General features: G+C 40.6%; 1 protein-coding gene across 5 annotated transcripts in view; it reads right to left on the minus strand.

Moving 5' to 3' along the window:
• The window catches only part of LOC134652985 (calcium-binding protein E63-1), a 32,317-nt gene extending 17,390 nt beyond the window's left edge, over positions 1 to 14,927 (minus strand). For 2 of the 5 annotated variants that reach the window (XM_063508254.1, XM_063508252.1), the window contains exon 1: positions 14,702 to 14,927. In XM_063508254.1, the coding sequence (XP_063364324.1) occupies positions 14,702 to 14,797 (96 nt within the window). In that variant the 5' untranslated portion in view covers positions 14,798 to 14,927. Of the gene's footprint in view, positions 1 to 6,759; positions 6,890 to 13,833; positions 14,106 to 14,149; positions 14,412 to 14,701 lie in introns of those variants that run through there. The other 3 variants (XM_063508253.1, XM_063508256.1, XM_063508257.1) reach the window with 3 other exon arrangements.
• Between the last annotated feature and the right edge of the window lie 4,098 nt (positions 14,928 to 19,025).

The following is a 19,025-nucleotide window of genomic DNA, read 5'->3' on the forward strand; positions in this document are numbered from 1 at the left end:
TACTCCCTTTTGCTTGTTATGTCCATAATATATAAAAAAAACCTTATTTAACCCTTGTTTACCTATTGTGACGGACAGGCAAACACGGAACCCGACACTGATGGTCCGACATGTTGTTAGTCCTTTTTTTTCTATTTGTCACTTATAAGTAATCAAGAGGCTGCCTTACCCCATTCACTGCGAGGGTGTACGATAAAGTTCGCCACAGTATTACTATAATATTGACAGAAACCGCCAATCGAAACTTAAATCATGTAAAAATATACACGTGACTTTTCGTAGCATTTGTTCAACAAATAAAACTACGGGTTGCACTCCGGGAGTGCCGGCAGAAGTGAAAACTCAATGACATTGTAATTGTAACAATTTTTCGATCAGGTCACATATCCGTCTTACGAATTTTGTCTGTCGAATCTGTCGGTCACGTGACCTCTGTCGCGAGTTTTACATTTTTTCCCCACCTCAAAAAGTGCACAGCGCTGCTAAAGAAGTTTTCAGTTCAAAATGTTATTCATTTAACATGCACAGGATATACAGCTGTGTCGAATCCTCCATTTAAGTTAATTACTTGTATTAGGAGGAATTCGCTCTTTCATACAAGGTTAATTCCAATTGATTTGTTACCCGATACATATTTTCTTTTCGTTTGGCGTTGGTCGATGTACGTAATGCTAATGTACGTTTGTCGTCTGGTTAGGCTCCCTGACCCGTAATAAAGCGTAAAAGAGCCCTACAATACACTAGAATTTGAATACCAGATCAGAGGGCCTACCGCCAAAACCGAAATTCGCAAATTGCGGGGATCTTTCTCTTTTACTCTCATCAAGACGTTATGGGAGTCCAGGCAGGAGGAGCAGTGTAAACAGCAGTATAATCAGTTAAATAATGAACATTTATTGAAATGCATCGTCGTCTTATATACTATTCCTAAACCTACGAAAAACAGAAAGATAGGTATCTTAGAACTGCAGAATATAATCTACCCTTTGACGTAAATCGCGCCTCTCACGAGTGCGATGGCATATCTTCTATCCCGCTCACAATCGCCGGTTGCATGAAGTGGGTAGTAGAAAATGCAGCAATTCAGAACTACCGCGGAGAATGTTGCTTTTGATAGTAGCACGTCCTGTCTTCCATCTCGCTCCAACCATTTCGTAAATACGTGCGCGCCGCCTGCGCGCGCCTCAGTTGCGTCCGGCCGTCGATGCGAACGCATGTCCCATAGCACTCCCTCTCAAGCGAAGCGAATACGTTTCGTGACTCTGCCCGATCTTGTTACGTACGTCTGTGTGTCTGGGCTAGTTGCAGGAGGCTGGCTGACGCTTGTGACGTCTTCATTGTAGATGTAGGCTGGCTTCAGACGCTCAATGGTAACGACAGTAGTTCGTTGTGGCATTTGTATCTTGAAATACTTGTCGTAGCGTTTGAGAACTTCGAACGGGCCGTCATATGGTGGTGTGAGCGGGGGTCGCACGGTGTCATTGCGCACGAATACGTGGGTGCACGATGCAAGGTCCTTATGCACGAAAGGTCTTAGTTGCGTGGCGTGCGTCCGGGTTACTGGTACAAGTGATGACATAATCTCTGACAAACGTCGTACAAACTCTGCATCTTCAATCGTCGACTTTGTAGGTACGAAGAAATCAGCTGGCATGCGTAGTGGGGATCCATACGTCATCAATGCAGGACTCAGGTTATTATCGCTGCGTAGTGCGGCTCGTAATCCAAATAAAACTGTAGGCAACTCTTCGGACCATCTTGAACTTTCGCCCCTTGCCATAAGAGCGGCTTTCAAGGTGCGGTGGAGCCTCTCCACTTGAGAATTCGCCTGAGGGTGGTAGGCAGTGGTACGTATTCTTGTGGTTCCAAGTTTCTTCAGGAGAGCGTTGAAAAGGTTTGACTCGAAGGAACGACCTTGATCTGTCGTTATGCGTAGCGGACATCCAAATCTCGTAATCCAATGCTCGTACAAGACTTTAGCGACAACTTCAGCTGTTATGTCGCGTACTGGTATTGCCTCGGGCCACTTCGTGCAGCGGTCGATCATTGTGACGCAATATCGATAATCATTTGATATTCTTAGGGGTCCCACGATATCGATATGCAGATGCTCGAAACGTTGAGATCGCGGGAACTCGCCGATAGGTGGAATCACGTGACGATGTATTTTGGCTCGTTGACATCCAATGCACGCTCGGGTCCAAAGTGCGACGTCTCTGTTCATTGCTGGCCAAAAGAACTTAGACGCCATAAGTTTCCTGGTTGCGCGTACACCTGAGTGACTTATATCGTGTTGCGCTTTGTAGGCAGCATAACGATAAGCGATAGGTAAGTACGGTCGTGGTGTCCCAGTTGAGTGCTCGCACGTGATTGGTCTATTGATGGCTGGTAACGTGACTTCAGTGAACTTCAGATTTTCTTGAGTTTTCAATTTTATTAATTCTTCATCGGTGCGCTGGTCGGTGGCTAACTTGTCGAAATCGATGACGGATGGACATTGTATTTCTTCGATTCGTGATAAGGCGTCAGCGATATTGTTTTTGTCGCCTGGAATATACTGGATGCTCGAACAAAATTGGCTAATGAAGTGCAGTTGGCGCTCGCGTCTTGGAGTGTCGCTGTTGCTCGGTGCTCGCGTAAGTGCATGCGTAAGTGGTCTGTGGTCCGTGTAGACGATGACGTCATTGCCTTCTATAAGTCGTCTGAAGTGCTTTACAGCTGTGTAAATCGCTAGGAGTTCGCGATCATACACACTGTAGCGGCGTTGCGTCGGACTCAGGGCCTTCGAGAAAAATGCCAGAGGTTTCCAAACATTATAAACCTTTTGTTGGACTAGTCCTCCCACGCTGTGGTCTGATGCGTCACTCATGATACATAGAGGAGCGCCGTGAACGGGATACGATAGCGTAGTAGCTTCCAATATGCTTTGGCGGCATTTCTTGAAAGCTTCATCTGATTCGGGGTTCCATTCGATCGGAGTCTTGTCATTTTTCTTAGAGTTGTGCAGATACTTGTTGAGTTGAGACTGGAGTTCGGCTTGATGTGGTAGGCAGTCACGGTAAAAATTTAACATGCCTAGAAATCTTCTCAGCTCGCAGACTGTCTTCGGCTTTGGGTAATTCGATATTGCTTCGATGCGCTCTTGAGTGGGACTGATGCCATCGGGTGATACTTCATAGCCGAGGAAGTTGATTTTTCTTCGTCCGAACTCGCATTTATCGACATTGAGAGTTACGCCGTATCTATCTAGGCGTTCTAGGACTTGTCGAAGCAGTGTTTTGTGCTCTTCTTCATTTTCAGAGGACAGCAGAAGATCATCGACGTAACAGAAACAGCCATCTATGCCTCGCAGGACGTCGTGCATGAATCTTTGGAATGTTTGGCTTGAATTGCGGAGCCCGAACGTCATTGAGTTAAATTGAAATAACCCAAACGGTGTGATTATTGAAGTTTTCTGCGCGTCTTCTTTATTCATGGGTATCCAAAAATACGCCATCTTCAGGTCTAATTTCGAAAAAATCTTCTTATTGTGCAGCTGGTACGTAAAATCTTGAATTCGAGGTAACGGATAACGATCGGGTTGCGTTACGGCATTCAGACGCCTATAATCGCCGCATACACGTAGAGTGCCATCCTTTTTCTTAACGACGTGAAGTGGACTTGCCCAGGGGCTGTTTGAGGGTTGACAGATGCCCATTTCCATCAAGCGTTCGAATTCGGCCTTCGCCGCGGCATATTTGTCGGGCGGCAGTGGGCGTGGCTTGGCGAAGAGTGGAGGGCCTGTAGTCTCGATGAAATGCTGTACGTTGTGCTTGGCCGGCGTTTTCAAAGACATTGGTCGCAGTACATTAGGATACTGTTTGAGGATCTCGTAGTAGACTTGATTGCTGCTGATAAAATGGACGGTTTGTTGAGTGCTTGAGACTTCTAACGCGTTGACTTGCAGTTCAGTGGTTTTATCGATGAGCTTCTTTTGATCTAGGTCAGGTAGCAGCTTGTAGTGCCGAAGGAAATCAGCTCCGAGGATTGAAGTCTTGATGGCAGCCACGATGAACGTCCAACGGTAGTCGCGCCGTAGCCCCAAGTTGAGAGTGATTGTTTTTTTCCCATAGGTTTTTATCGGCGTGTCGTTTGCGGCGTAAAGCTTGTAGGTGCTTGATATCTGGTTCTTCCTATGATGCGACGATAGTACAGATATTTCGGCGCCAGTGTCAACGAGGTAACGTTCTCGAGAGTTGCGATCGATGACACATAGGCGGTTGCTGACTGAAGGTACACCGACGCCCGCCATAGTCGGTGTAGGCATTAGTTTTCCGGTAAGTTAGTTTTCTTGCTGCACGGCGATTGACATCTTCGTGCCTTGTCTCCGAATCTGAAGTGGTATCTGCAGAGCCACCCAGGATCACCCGGCTTGCGTGAAGTGCGTGTAGTTCCATGCGCTGACATAGATCTCGAACGGGAACGGCTGCGAGAGCGAAAGGGACGGCGATAGCGTTGCCGGCCGCCGGACCGAAAGGCTGCTATTTCGAGTGTCAAATTGTCGAGCTTCTGGGACAACTTTTCGAAAAATGTGTTTTCGCTGCTCTGCGGGGTTTGGAAATCGGCGGCTCGTGTGACTGCAGCAACGGTGAGTGGCTCGGTGTGCTCTAACATCTTGTCGGCCATGGCGGCGAGAATGTCTAGTGATGATTCGTTGTTGACAGAAAGGACTGTGCGTACTTGTAGTGGGAGTTGGTTCATCCACATGACCTTCAAACCGTCGTCTGGTACCATATTCTTGCCTAGTTCTCGCATTCGCCTTAAAAGCTGTGTCGGCTTCTGTTCCCCCAGCTCGAGACCGCTGATGAGCTTCTGGAATTGCCTGGACGCTGACTCTTCGTAAACAGAAAGGAGACGAGTTTTCAGCGCGTTGTACTTGCCAGTGGATGGCGGCTTGAGAATGATATCGCTAACTTGTTGAATATCAGCTGCTTGCATAACGCCGAGTGCATATCGAAATTTCTGGTCATCGCTTGTCTTCAAAGGTTCGACGATAGCTTCAAACTGCGCAAACCATAAACGTGGATGTTCGCGCCAAAACGGTAGTAATTTGGACTGGATGGAGATTCCGGCTAGATCGTAGCTTGATGACGGCAGCTGTAGCGCATTCGATGCTGTATTTGGTTCTTGCGGCTTATCTTTGTGTTTTTTTCGCTGATCTTGAGCTCCATCTTCGGTGTCAGACATCTTCTAAACGTCGTCGGGTCACCAGATATGGGAGTCCAGGCAGGAGGAGCAGTGTAAACAGCAGTATAATCAGTTAAATAATGAACATTTATTGAAATGCATCGTCGTCTTATATACTATTCCTAAACCTACGAAAAACAGAAAGATAGGTATCTTAGAACTGCAGAATATAATCTACCCTTTGACGTAAATCGCGCCTCTCACGAGTGCGATGGCATATCTTCTATCCCGCTCACAATCGCCGGTTGCATGAAGTGGGTAGTAGAAAATGCAGCAATTCAGAACTACCGCGGAGAATGTTGCTTTTGATAGTAGCACGTCCTGTCTTCCATCTCGCTCCAACCATTTCGTAAATACGTGCGCGCCGCCTGCGCGCGCCTCAGTTGCGTCCGGCCGTCGATGCGAACGCATGTCCCATAACGTAATGAGAGTGACAGAGAAAAATGCCCGCAATTGACGAACTTCGATTTTCGCGGTTATAGCCCTGAACTAACAATTGGCTTTACGGCCAACGTGAGAAACTCCGTGGAAAATACCTACTTCCACCGCTCACATGAAAACAACTGACAGAGTCATGTGGGATTTGTTATTATTTTAACTAAGAATTAATATGAATACTAATTTATAGCTTACGAATAAAAGTCACCGCTCGGCTCAGAGCAGAAATGTACAAAATAATCGTACTGCGCATTAACGTACCTACCCAGTATATACAATGTAGTTATGTTTAAAGCATGCCATTCATATATGTATGACTTATATCTTGTACACATATTTCTTAGGGTTATTTGCATTTATTTTCTCGATGATCATTTATTGGGTTAGGTAAAATTAATTTCTCTAACACTTTACCTATGACATTTAGAATTTGTATTTTTTAAATTAAGGCAAACCTGCAAAATGTTAAAAAAAATGTTTTAGGTACCTTTAAATCTATTGTTAACATAAGAAAGTGACATGGTTTTTTTATATTTAACGTGTTACCTACTTAATACTTAATTTTTATTCGTCAATCTTCGTAAAGCATATTTCCAATAGTGAGAACACATCGAAGTAAGTATACTGTACTACTTAGTCGACTGAGTATAATATTTAATTGTATTCAGGGCCCTGAAGTAAACAATCAATGCTTTTACTTATTAAGTTATTTAAGCTACGGCCTTTGCTACGAGCCTTCAACTACGCCGTAGCCGCTACGCCGCTACGAAACGCGACTCCACCAACCGTAACCGCCTTGGTCAATGACCGAACGTAAACAATAATTGCTAGAGGTTACAATAACGCGACTAATCACTTACCGCTTTCAAACTAATATAATAACTAATTGTTCTTGTCGTTTGAGTAAATAAAATCTAAATTAAGTCACCACTCAGACAGTTTTAGTTAGTTATTTATAATGAAGCGATTACGATTACGTCACGGGTACCTATTATTGAACAAAATGCGAGTTGCGAGCCAAGTAAAATGAGGCGGTTTAATGTGGTCATTGTCAGGGTTCTCGGTTCATGCAAGAAGTAAATGGCGGTCACTTACAAATGTGCGTCGAATGGCGAGTAGGAGCCACGCGCAGGGCAGGCACGGGGGCCTACGCCGGCGGCGGCGCGAGCGCGAGCGTCGACGCGCACCCATGCTTCATCTAACAGACGCGCACTAACAATGCCTCGCTACATGTAACACTTCGCCCGCTGCCAATAGAGTATTTATTACACTCGCTAAACTACTCTGCCAAACAATAAAGCTATTACTATGATGATTTTAATGTTACTGATACCGTAACAATGAGAAAGCTATAAATAAAAAGCAAAGACTCACAGATCTTCTGAATCGCCCGAAACAGTTACGAATGATTTTCAACATTTGAACCCAGCAGTGCGTAGTCATGTGCTAGAGCTTTTGTTAACCTGGCCGTGCTCTCGAAACGGTACAAGTTCCGATCAGAAATAGAAGGAGCAGTGGCCGACTTCCCCGATTATCTTCTATTTATAATTCCGACCGGCTGTCGTGGACTGTGCAATTACTATCTCTCGGCACTACAGAAACGACTTTGAGCGAATAGATTGCGTCGCGCTCATGTTCCTGTTTACAAATATTCGTTTTCGTCGAAAACGCGTCGCCATGAATTCGCAACTATTTCAGGTCGACACACAAAGCGAGCCACGAGGAGCAGCGTCAAACGAAAAGGGGTCGCGTGTAGGCGCCGATAAGATTTTTTGGAATTTATACGCGAAATTTATCATTTATTACGTGCTCTCTCAAAAGTATAACGTGACGAAGATGTGATGAGAAATTCTGATCGTATTTGGCGTGCCGCCTCACATCTCGTTTGGCACAAAGTTGAATATATCGGAATGTCGGAGCGGAATCCCGGTTGGTCCCGCAAGTAGGTGGCATTCTTTCATTCGTGTCAGGCAACCTCCATTGATGCAAGTCAGACTGTTTGCGCCCGACCGACCGTGTCGCCGAGATGTATCGCAGCTATTTGTAATCTTACATCTGGGGCGCGATTCAACATTGTGCGTCCAAGCTTGTGACATCGCATATATTGACTACAATATAGTAAAAACAAAAACAAATATACGTAGGTAAATAAAATGAAAATGCATTTCGATATTGGAAAATTTGAACATGTGCCGTGCCGTTGGTATTACCACTTTTCAAAAATTTGCTCATACTTAGCTATTATGTCGAATTTCCCTGGAGAAGATTTTATAGCCACTTAAGTATTACTTTAGAATTTAGACTGTGCATCTTCTTTAACCTACAACGGAACGGAGACGATATATCGGGTGTGGCCTGCAACACGACCAAATAATTAAAACATATATGTATTGTACTCCTCAAACGGTGACAATTTTGTTCAAAAACTTTTAAAAATTATGAAGTATGCGTTAGGGTCAAGAAGTTATTTATGAGTTTGTGCGTACGAACCTGACGAACTTGGAAGTTTTAAGTAAAGGATTTGTGATACATCTACGGTTGTTCATAAGTATAGTTCCGTCACAGTGCGCCGCGCCGCTACGATTTATGTCGAGGCGTATCATTAAATTAGGTACGGGTCTTATGACCCAAGAAGGTAATGAAAGTTGTTTATAATATTAAAATTTACTCAATAAGATTAAGACAATTAAGTTTCAAACAATCGTATGCCCGCCTACTTAAAAATACTAATTCTAAAAATTTACTTTCACAAGAAAACTCTTGTTTACGACAGATGTTTGTAGTAGACATTTTAGTATTCCGCCGAGCGCTGACTTAGGTAAGCAATAGCCGATATTCAAATGTCAGGTTCAGGCCTAAGTATGTGCAGCGTGGCCGGCGCGTGACGCGATCGATGGCCGAACCTTGCGGTGGACCTAACCTTGCCCTAGAGTCTCCGGGCCCTGTTTGTCTACTAGACAAGTACACACAACATGCGGCTTGCGTCGGTTATTCAACAACATTAGCAAACTTACAGGCGTATTCTGATTTTAATAATAGGTTAAGAATTCGATCTGGATTCGTTATGGATCTGATCTGTCAGTATCAAAAGAGACGTTTTTGGTTGAAGAAATCGGAATACTTACGCCTGTTAGTCATTATTTAATTTGAATTTTTAAGATTTCTACAGGAGTTATTTTATAATTTTGCATATTTTATAGTATAGTAAGATAGGATAATTCGTATCCATATGCACATCTTTGATTGATAAAACAAACTAACTTTCATTTAACTTGTAATGTACCTATGTAGTTATGTTCAAGTCAAGGTAAATTAAACCCACTTCCTATTAGGTATTCGATTCAGCTGAAACTTCACATACATATGTAAGTTGGGTGACAATGCACTTTTATGGTACCTACCATCGAGCTGGTCTAAAGATGGACACATTAGGTGGCAATAGGAACTCTGTGATGAAACAACGCAACCTAATTGTAGTTGGGTTAGAATTTTGTTAGAATTGTTTGTCGATTAAGTATTTGTTACCTGTTGAATAGTCTGAAGAAAAGTACAGTCAGCGATAACATCAGCTTGTATCCAAAATGATTTTTAGTCAAAAAACGTATTAGTTTTCAAATCTGCCTTCAATATATTAACTGCCAGCGACCCGCTACGCGCTACGGGTTCTATTATGTATTATGAACCTGTGCAAATTCGCTTAGTTAAGCAGTTATTAGTATTTAATACAAATAAAAACTTTATCTATATATATAAATGCAAGTGTCCTGACTGACTGACTGACTGACTGACTGACTGACTGATTCATCAACGCAGAGCCGAAACTACAAAAGCTAGAAAGTTGAAATTTGCACACTAGGTTGCATTTATAAAGTGTACAAGAGATAAGAAGCGATTTTGAAAAATTCAACCCCTAAGGGGGTTAAAAAGGGGATGAAAGGTTGTATGGGGTACAAGTTTTATTTTAAGCTAGGAATTTGAAACTTTGTAAAAATGTATTATATTAAAAAACAAGAAAACTAATTTCAGCGTTTTTGAAAATTCATCCCCCAAGGTGGTGAAAAAGGGGTTGAAAGTTTGTATGGAGATCAAATATTTTTGTGAGTGTGGGACTTGAAACTTTGTATATGGGGATATTATTATAAGACAGGAAAAGTAATTTCAGCGTTTTTGAAAATTCATCCCCTAACAGGGTTAAAAAGGGGTTGAAAGTTTGAATCCATTACAAATGCCTTGAAACTTCGTAGAAAGGCATAGTAGCCGATTACAAAATAAAGTAATTGCGACGTTTTTGGAAATTCAACCCCTAAGGGGGTTAAAAAGGGGATGAAAGTTCGTTTTGGGGTGCAAATTTCATTTTAAGCTAGGAACTTGAAACTTTACAAATAGATATTAAATTTAAATACAAGAAAACTAATTTCAGCGTTTTTGAAATTTCATCCCCTAAGGTGGTGAAAAAGGGTTGAAAGTTTGTATGGACATCAAACATTTTTTCGAGCGCGGGACTTGAATCTTTGTATTTGGGGATATTATTAAAAGACAGGAAAAGTAATTTCAGCGTTTTTTAAAATTCATCCCCTAACAGGGTTAAAAAGGGGTTGAAAGTTTGTATGTGGTTCAAATTTTATTTTAAGCTAGGTACTTGAAACTTCGGAAAAAGATATATTATTAAAATACAAGAAAACTAATTTCAGCGTTTTTGAAAATTCATCCCGTAAGGTGGTGAAAAAGGGGTTGAAAGTTTGTATGGATATCAAACATTTTTTCGAGCGCGGGACTTGAATCTTTGTATTTGGGGATATTATTAAAATACAAGAAAACTAATTTCAGCGTTTTTGAAAATTCATCCCGTAAGGTGGTGAAAAAGGGGTTGAAAGTTTGTATGGATATCAAACATTTTTTCGAGCGCGGGACTTGAATCTTTGTATTTGGGGATATTATTAAAAGACAGGAAAAGTAATTTCAGCGTTTTGTAAAATTCATCCCCTAACAGGGTTAAAAAGGGGTTGAAAGTTTGAATTCATTACAAATGCTTTGAAACTTCTTAGAAAGGCATAATAGCCGATCACAAAATAAAGTAATTGCGACGTTTTTTGGAAATTCAACCCCTAAGGGGGTTAAAAGGGGATGAAAGTTCGTCTTGGGGTGCAAATTTCATTTTAAGCTAGGAACTTGAAACTTTGCAAATAGATATTAAATTTAAATACAAGAAAACTAATTTCAGCGTTTTTGAAAATTCATCCCCTAAGGTGGTGAAAAAAGGGTTGAAAGTTTGTATGGATATCAAACATTTTTTCGAGCGCGGGACTTGAATCTTTATAGGGATATTATTAGAAGACAATACAAGTAATTTCAGCGTTTTGTAAAATTCATCCCCTAACAGGTTTAAAAAGGGGTTGAAAGTTTGTACGGGGTTCAAATTTTATTTTAAGCTAGGAACTTGAAAATTCATAAAAAGGTATTATTTTAAAACGGAAAAAAAATAATTTCAGCGTTTTTGAAAATTTATATCTCAAAGTGGTGGTTTGTATGGAGTTCAAACATTTTTGTGAGAACTGGGCTTGAATCTTTGTACAGAGGCATATTATTAGAATACAAGAATTTATTTACTTCAAACTTCGTAAATAGGTAGTTAGGTAGTAGGTTTTATTGAATAGAGGACATGAACATCTTCTAAGGGGGTTGAGAGGGATTATGTCGAGAACAATTTTATTTAGTTAGGGGCTAGAAACTTCGTAGGTTGTGAAAGACAAGTCTCATGCGTTGTATAATATTAATAATTAACAAATGATTAACCGTCCTACTGCAATATTTTGCTGCATAATGTTCTAAGCTAATGTAGAATAACCACCAATATACAAATCCACGCGTACGAAGTCGCGGGCAACAGCTAGTAATACTATATCATTATATAGTATAGTTATATACTTAAGTCCGTATCTCCCGTTACTAGAGCACATGTCAAATTCAATTAATTCTAAATATTTGAAGTAGTTGTGTACTTAACCCCGTTAATGGGGCTCATTACTTTTTAATACTAGTAGGAATCTTCTGCTACTAAATAATGTGTTCAAGTGCCAAAGGAGGTTCTGGCGGCCTAGCCAAGGTGACGATCGCTATCACTTCGAATCGCTTTGTGTCTCTCTATCACTCTTCCATATTAGTATGACAGTGACATGGCAGGGCAGTGGCATGTTGGCTACGGGTCCTGGTCAGTTAGGTCCTTGGAAGCATAATTGTGATAAGGAATATGAATAATTTAAATAAGTACCTGATCTTCCTACATTGTACGGACATTTTACCGTATTTTTACAAAAAATAATAGACGGTTCATTTTCATTAAGATTAAATATAGCAAGCTAAGCAGTCGGTAATTAACATTCCAAACTTAGGCATTACCGTAAAACGGTCCTACTTTGCTCGTAAATTGAATATGAAGAAGAACATCTCATGTGACATATTTCATCGGTAAATCAACTTTATGAAATGTTCTTTTATTTAAAACGAAGCTTTGAATACGGGGCACAACATACTCAATATACCTACTCATTGTTGGGGGTATTTTTGCTCCTACCTATAGTTCACTTAGAGGTGCAAATAGTCAAAGTGTTTATTTGTAAAACATAGGTAAAACTGTTACAGTGGCGTCAAAATTTATAAATTTGGTATCACTATGTTTATAAATTTTGTGCAAAGTCACCCCATTGTGCGCCAAATTAATAGACCCCGCGAAGAAAAGAGATTAATTTTATGACTAAAGTAGCAATTCAAAAAATATATACGATTTCGTTTATTTGACTATATAAATAAATATCTGGGTGACCGAGCTTCGCTCGGAAAACATATAAAAACTCGAAAATGCGCGTTTTCCCAGAGATAAGACCTAGCTAGATCGATTTTTCGTCCCCGAAAACCCCCGTATAGCAAATTTCATCGAAATCGTTATATAAATAAATAAACAAGAATTGCTCGTTTAAAGGTATCACTGTCACACGAATATGAAAGAGTGATAGAGAGACACAAAGCGATTCGATGGCGAATTGATAGCGATCGTCACCTTGGCTAGGCCGCCTGAACCCCCTACAACGTAGTATCAGGATTTTTTTAAACTCTACCTATGTTACTTAATATCAGAATTTTTTTCAATCTCTATGTAACTTAGTAATACTTACTATGTACTTAACTATGTTTAATTCTAGAGATAGTTCGAAAAGTGTATAATGTGTGTAATACAAGTGTACTAATTTTATCATACTGACTACATATCTATTAACAGTATAAGTGTCTTGGCTATAGCTGTAAACTTATACTTAGTGTTTGCCTGAATAAAGAATAAATAATAAAGAATTAGATAATATAGAAATATCATGGTTGGATATAATAAACGATAAGTCAAATTTTTAAATTGGAGCATAGTTACTCACCAAGGAGCAAAGTAGGCACATTTTACCGAGTTAATAATGAAGACAGAAATGTGGTTAGTGGTTTATAGACTTTTGTAAGATTAAGTCTTAGTATTAAAGTTAATAAATTATAATAATCGTAGATCACAATCCTGCCGATTCCGTATTGTATTGTTTAGTTATGAATGTTATGTTGTGTAGGTAAGTATTAATACACTAATGGACAAATTTAAAGGAATATAAAAAAAGTTTAATTACTAATTGAATTGGTTTAGGTGCTGTAATCCAGTAAAGAAAACCTTTTTTTTTGCGTTCCTCTAATTTTTTCCATGAGTATATATAGTTACTTTAACTAACCCTCATTTAAAAAATATACAGGAAAGTACAACAAATCGATAATAAAACTGATAGATACAAAGAAACAATGAATAAATATTTAAAAAAAATAAGTTCACTGTCACGATTTTTTTAACAGTGTTTTTCAACTTATGCAGACTTGTTGGTATTATTAAAATTACGAAATCCAACATTTGACTGTTGAAAAATGCCTTGACTTAAATTATACACATTTTTTATTATTCATTTACTTTCAGTACCTACTCCTAAGTGCCTACATACCTAATTATATTATTACGAATATCAAGTGGACTAGGTTTATCACTAATTTCATAAATAAGTAACAAAAATTTTTTTTTGGTTATAACTAAACTAGCAACCCCAGTTTTATTTTTGAATCCCATAATATCGCTTAAAGTTCTTTTTTACTTACGAATACTGTCACTGTAGCACTTGTTTACAGAACCAGTTCACACTAACAGGATAGGACGTGCTAAACTAGAACTTATCTTATCACACACTTCAAAAGAAATATTCGTTTCCAGAGTTGGTAAACAAATCAATCGAACGAGCACGTGGGTATCAACACGGCATTTAAAATTTACAAATAAACACGAATGAACATCGATCACACATTCACACGTTGCAGAACGCCGGTTTCACTCGCGCTGTTTTGTTTGTATACCCGTATCCGAAATTGTCAATCTCAAAGTACTTTTTTCTCAAGGTATAGACGGATTTGTATGTACCTAAGTTGTCAGCCGACGTGTGTCGAAGTGTCTCAGCAGCTGTGGCCAGGTGTGGAGTGGAGTGAGGTCTGCGGCGTGATGTGTCGTGCGGTCGAGCGCGCGCCGCGAGTGCGGTCTCCCGGCCTTTGTACGCTGGCGTATTTCGGTAGATCGCCACCATCGGACAATTCACGGCCGAGCGATGCGACCCAGCCTCAACCATCAGCACTCTAATAATAAACTTGTTTATATTTTTTACTACCTCCATAAATTTAATTCTCAATCCGCTCTATTTCTACGATTACGGTGGTTGCTCGAGGGCCCGCGGCCTCGGTGACCACGTGCTTCTCGAAATAGAAGGGTAAGGTGGCAACACGAATCACCCATTCCATGGAATTATATCGATATGCGAGCCGAACGTGTTTGGAACGAGTGATGTGTCGTAAAGCACGTCCGACGCGTGGGCGGCAGAGGTCGCTGGATGCTAGACGGCGGTCAGCTGCTGCCAGTTTGAACGTCGTAAATTTTAGCGCCGTTTGAAAACAACGTCGGATCCGAGTCGTTAATACATACCGTGATAGTATCAGAGATGGCGCTGCAGAAAGCGCCGAAGCCGGAGTGCGCGGGTGGGGGAGACTGGGGCGGCGTGGAACCGCCGGCGCGGTCCATGGCGGCGCGGGAGCGGCGCTAGCGCGCGCGGTCGGCTCTCTGCGGAGCACTGCCGGCGGGCGGTCCGCTGCCGCTGCCGCGCGGCCGCCCGCCCGCCTAGGGCTGCCACCGATGCCAGCTACGCACCACGCGCGCCGATACAGGCGGCGAGGTGCCAGTCACGAGCTTTCAGCGAGTTTTCTGGTACGGTAAGAATCTGGTAACAACTTTCATCAACCCACATAAAATGTCATTCAATAGAACTTGCTAACTATGTAAACAAACCGCCATACTAAAATTGACACTGAATGTCAATTTACTAGTAACTTTTGTTTACATAGTTAGCAAGTTCTATTGAATGACACTTTATGTTGACACTTAAAGGCAAATTATGCTGTAAATCGATATTTCTTATTTACATTACCGCCAGTGAATTTTTAAAATATTTACCCGAAACTATTATATTAATAATATCCTAGAATATTTCAATACTAGCTATGTACAGGAGTCTACTCTGGGTACACTACATAATTCCGAAATATTTTATGCCGAATTTTAGAATATCGAATTTTAATATTCCGTTTTTTAAATGCTCGACCCATCAAAATTCCGACTGTCGTAATTACGAATGATGAAAATCACGAAAGTGTATATTTCCGAATAGCTAAAAAGACGATTTTCTAAAATTCCGAACCACATAATTCCGAATATAAAAATTCCGATAGTGATAAACACCGAATTATTTACGATTTTTGAAATCACGAATTCCGAAATGCCATTATTCCGAAAATTTTAATTCCGATTCCACGCGACTCCTATTTTAAATATCCCGATTTTTTAAATTCCGAATTTATCGATTCGTGCTCCGCATCTGCTCCGGCGCTACGGGCAAAGCAGCCCCTTCGCCCTTACGTATCAAAGCGCAGGCACAATAAATGCTCGCCTCCGAAGCTTCGGCTTGCTGTTTGCTTCGTGCAGTTTGTTTTCGTGGGGTTGCAGTTCTAACCTAAACTAACCCACTTTTCTGGCAACAGTTCGTTTTCTTGGGGGTCGCAGTTCTAACCTAACCTAACCCACCTTTCAGGCAACAGTTTGTCTTCGTGGGGTCGCAGTTCTAACCTAACCTAACCCACTTTGCTGGCAACAGTTCGTTTTCTTGGGGGTTGCAGTTTTAACCTAACCTAACCCACTTTTCTGGCAACAGTTTGTTTTCGTGGGGTTGCAGTTCTAACCTAACCTAAGCCACTTTTCTGGCAACAGTTATTTTGTTGGGCGCTACGGGCATCTACGGAGCATTTGCTCCGGCGCTACGGGCATAGCAGCCCCTCCGCGCCTCCGGCTTTTTACATACACTCTAGGGGTAGGACAGACAAGACCACGTGGATAGTGGGGTGCTCTGATTTGGTTAGTTAGACTTAAAAAAGTGCGTTTAAGTCTTATTTTGAAAATCACGAAATTCATTATTCCGAGTTTACAAAAGATCGAATTTCTGAATACCAAATTACTTTATTTCCGATCGGTCAATGATTTTTCGGAATAGACAAATTCGGAAAAAAAAATTTCGGGTTTTTTCTAAATCGGAACTTTAAGCTTTCGTCCATATGAAAATCGGATTTTAAGTATTCGGAAATAACACAGTCGTGATTTTCTTCTTTCGTGGTTTTCAAAGTCGTAATTTCGATATTTCGGACATATAAAAAATCGGGATTATGAAAATCGAGGTTATGAAAGTCGGAAAAACATATTTCGGAATATTTGGGTGTTCCCGTCTACTCTGTCTGTGCTGCTCTGCATTTTAGCATAGGTACCTACCTAATTTCCTCTAAATAAAGACGATTTTCCTGCACAACGGGACCTCATTCCAAATACTTATTCGATATTAGTAATTTTAAATTTCGAATCGCTCCATTAGAAACTTATTTAATTTTATACATAACCACAACCCTACATCTATTTGTCAACAATAGTTATATGGTCAAGCTAAGTTAAGTATAATTTGTTATCGCACTTATCGCCCTACTGCCGCTCAAATTATCCGTCCATTGTCAACAATGGGAACTTGATAACGACCTTCAATAAAGCCCTACGTAACCTTGAACTTTATTGACTTTCGCATTGTTGCTCACTTATGAAAGTTATGTATACATGTACCTAGTTTAGTATATGCAGTTAGTACCTACCTAAAGTCATTTTGATTTACAATGAAGCATAACTGAAACAAAATTTAATTATAATATTAATACATACCTAATATAGTTAGGTATTATTACAAGGAGAAGTAGAAGAGGGAGTTGGAAGGGGTAGACCTCGGTGGACTTTCTCTGATCAGATCGAGGAAATCCTGAAATAAGGCTCTAGAGCACCCTAAACCGGCGAGCGTGTATGAGGAATGTTATGAAAGAAGTAGAAGAGGGAGTTGGAAGGGGTAGACCTCGGCGGACTTTCTCTGATCAGATCGAGGAAATCCTGAAATAAGGCTATAGAGCACCCTAAACCGGCGAGCGTGTATCATGAGGAATGTTATGAAAGTAACGGAAGCGAAAAAGGGTTGGTCATCAGGATCGTAGCAAGTGGAAATCCGTGGTCTCTGCCTGGGTAGGCAAAGGCAAGAAAAAGGCGTGATTATATGTAGGTATGTATCTGAATGTATTATTACACTCAAATCAACCAACAATTTTTTTATAGACAAACTAACCTTTCGTTCTATTAGTTAAGAAAATACTGCTTCTAAACGACATTTCAGTACCTATCGTGTCTTGCGTGTCCGTTTTTTATTAAATGAGATTTCTACGTGTAAATTTCGTAGAAATGGTAAATAAATTTCATGGCGCGTGGGAGATAATTTCTTCTAACTGTTTTACACCGAAGAATTTACACACTGTTATTTTCAAATCATAGGTAAGGTAGCCTACACTTGTTGTTATTTCAATGTAGTGTAAGTATTGCTAAAGTGAAATTAGAAGCCACTAATTCCTTCCTTATATCTAGATTTAATGGTAATTTTGATTAAATACGAGTAAACAGTCAAAATAAAAAAGAACGCATGTAACGAACATGCAAAAAAATGGCGACTCGCGTTACTCTTGTCGTGAAATTCGTGAAACCCAAACAAATCTTAGGAAAAAAGTAAAAAAATATGATTGACTGACAATTTTTTTATGCTGACGTTAGCATACAGACGCGACAACCCTATGGTGCCGAAGCCACTACTAAAGTGAGCCAAGTTAAGAGCCAACAGGAGCTAAGATTTAAATATTTTAGGTAAATATACCCGTCTCGCTAACGGAAGCGGCTCCTAAAACTAGTGCGATAAGGACAAGGCGAAAAATCCTGCGTAAGAATCTCAAAAATCGAGGTTTCGTACTCGACTGTTTCCTCCTCCAAAACTTAACCAATCGTAACCAAATTTGGAAATCTAAATGATAATAACATAATCTGTGTCGGACCGTTTTGATTTTTTGACTAATTGATATCAGTTTTGAATAGCACGCCTCTCATTGCGGCATAGTCAATTAGGCCATTTTGGCCATTTTTGAAGGGCTCTAGCGCCTTAAAAAACAAAAATATCAAAAAAATCAAAACGGTCCGACACAGATATTGGTAATATTAATCTGTGTTGAAAAAATCATTGCTCTAGCTTCAAAACCCATGGAGGAAACAGTCGAGTACGTTTGTATGGAGAAATGACCACTCCTGTTGGCTCTTAAGCAACACAATGTTCTGAAGCCACTCTGCAATTTTTCTGCTTGCGTAGCGCAATTGCGCCAGCCCTGCGGTCACGAGTCCGCGCCCTCGTGTTACATAAACCCTCCCGCTGCCCGCTACCTGTCTGTTGTCGTTTTGGCATGCCAGCCCACGACAATAACACTAAATAATTATAGACAGGCTATTTTCAACGCACCTAACACTTAGTACACGCCGCAAACAAGCGTGACCGATTTGAAACGTCCTGCGATGAAGTGCAGTTGATAATAACTAATTAGCGCTCATTAAAAAGCATTTACGGGGAAGTGAAGTATGTACTTGCATTCTTTGAGTGATGCATGTGAGTTTATGCGCTTGATAAACAAAACACTTGTGTTTAAGGGTCTTGTTTCCTACTAATAGGTAAAATGTGTGAATAGACATTTTACCTATCAGTAGGTAACATTAATTGGCAATCTGAAATAAATATTACAGTACGACTTCCTGACTCACCTTACTGTACTGGCCAGTAGGTCAACGCTGCCAGTAGGTTACATGACTTGGC

The sequence above is a fragment of the Cydia amplana genome, chromosome 12 (genome assembly GCF_948474715.1).
Source record: "Cydia amplana chromosome 12, ilCydAmpl1.1, whole genome shotgun sequence".
In the NCBI taxonomy this organism is placed as follows: Eukaryota; Metazoa; Arthropoda; class Insecta; order Lepidoptera; family Tortricidae; genus Cydia; species Cydia amplana.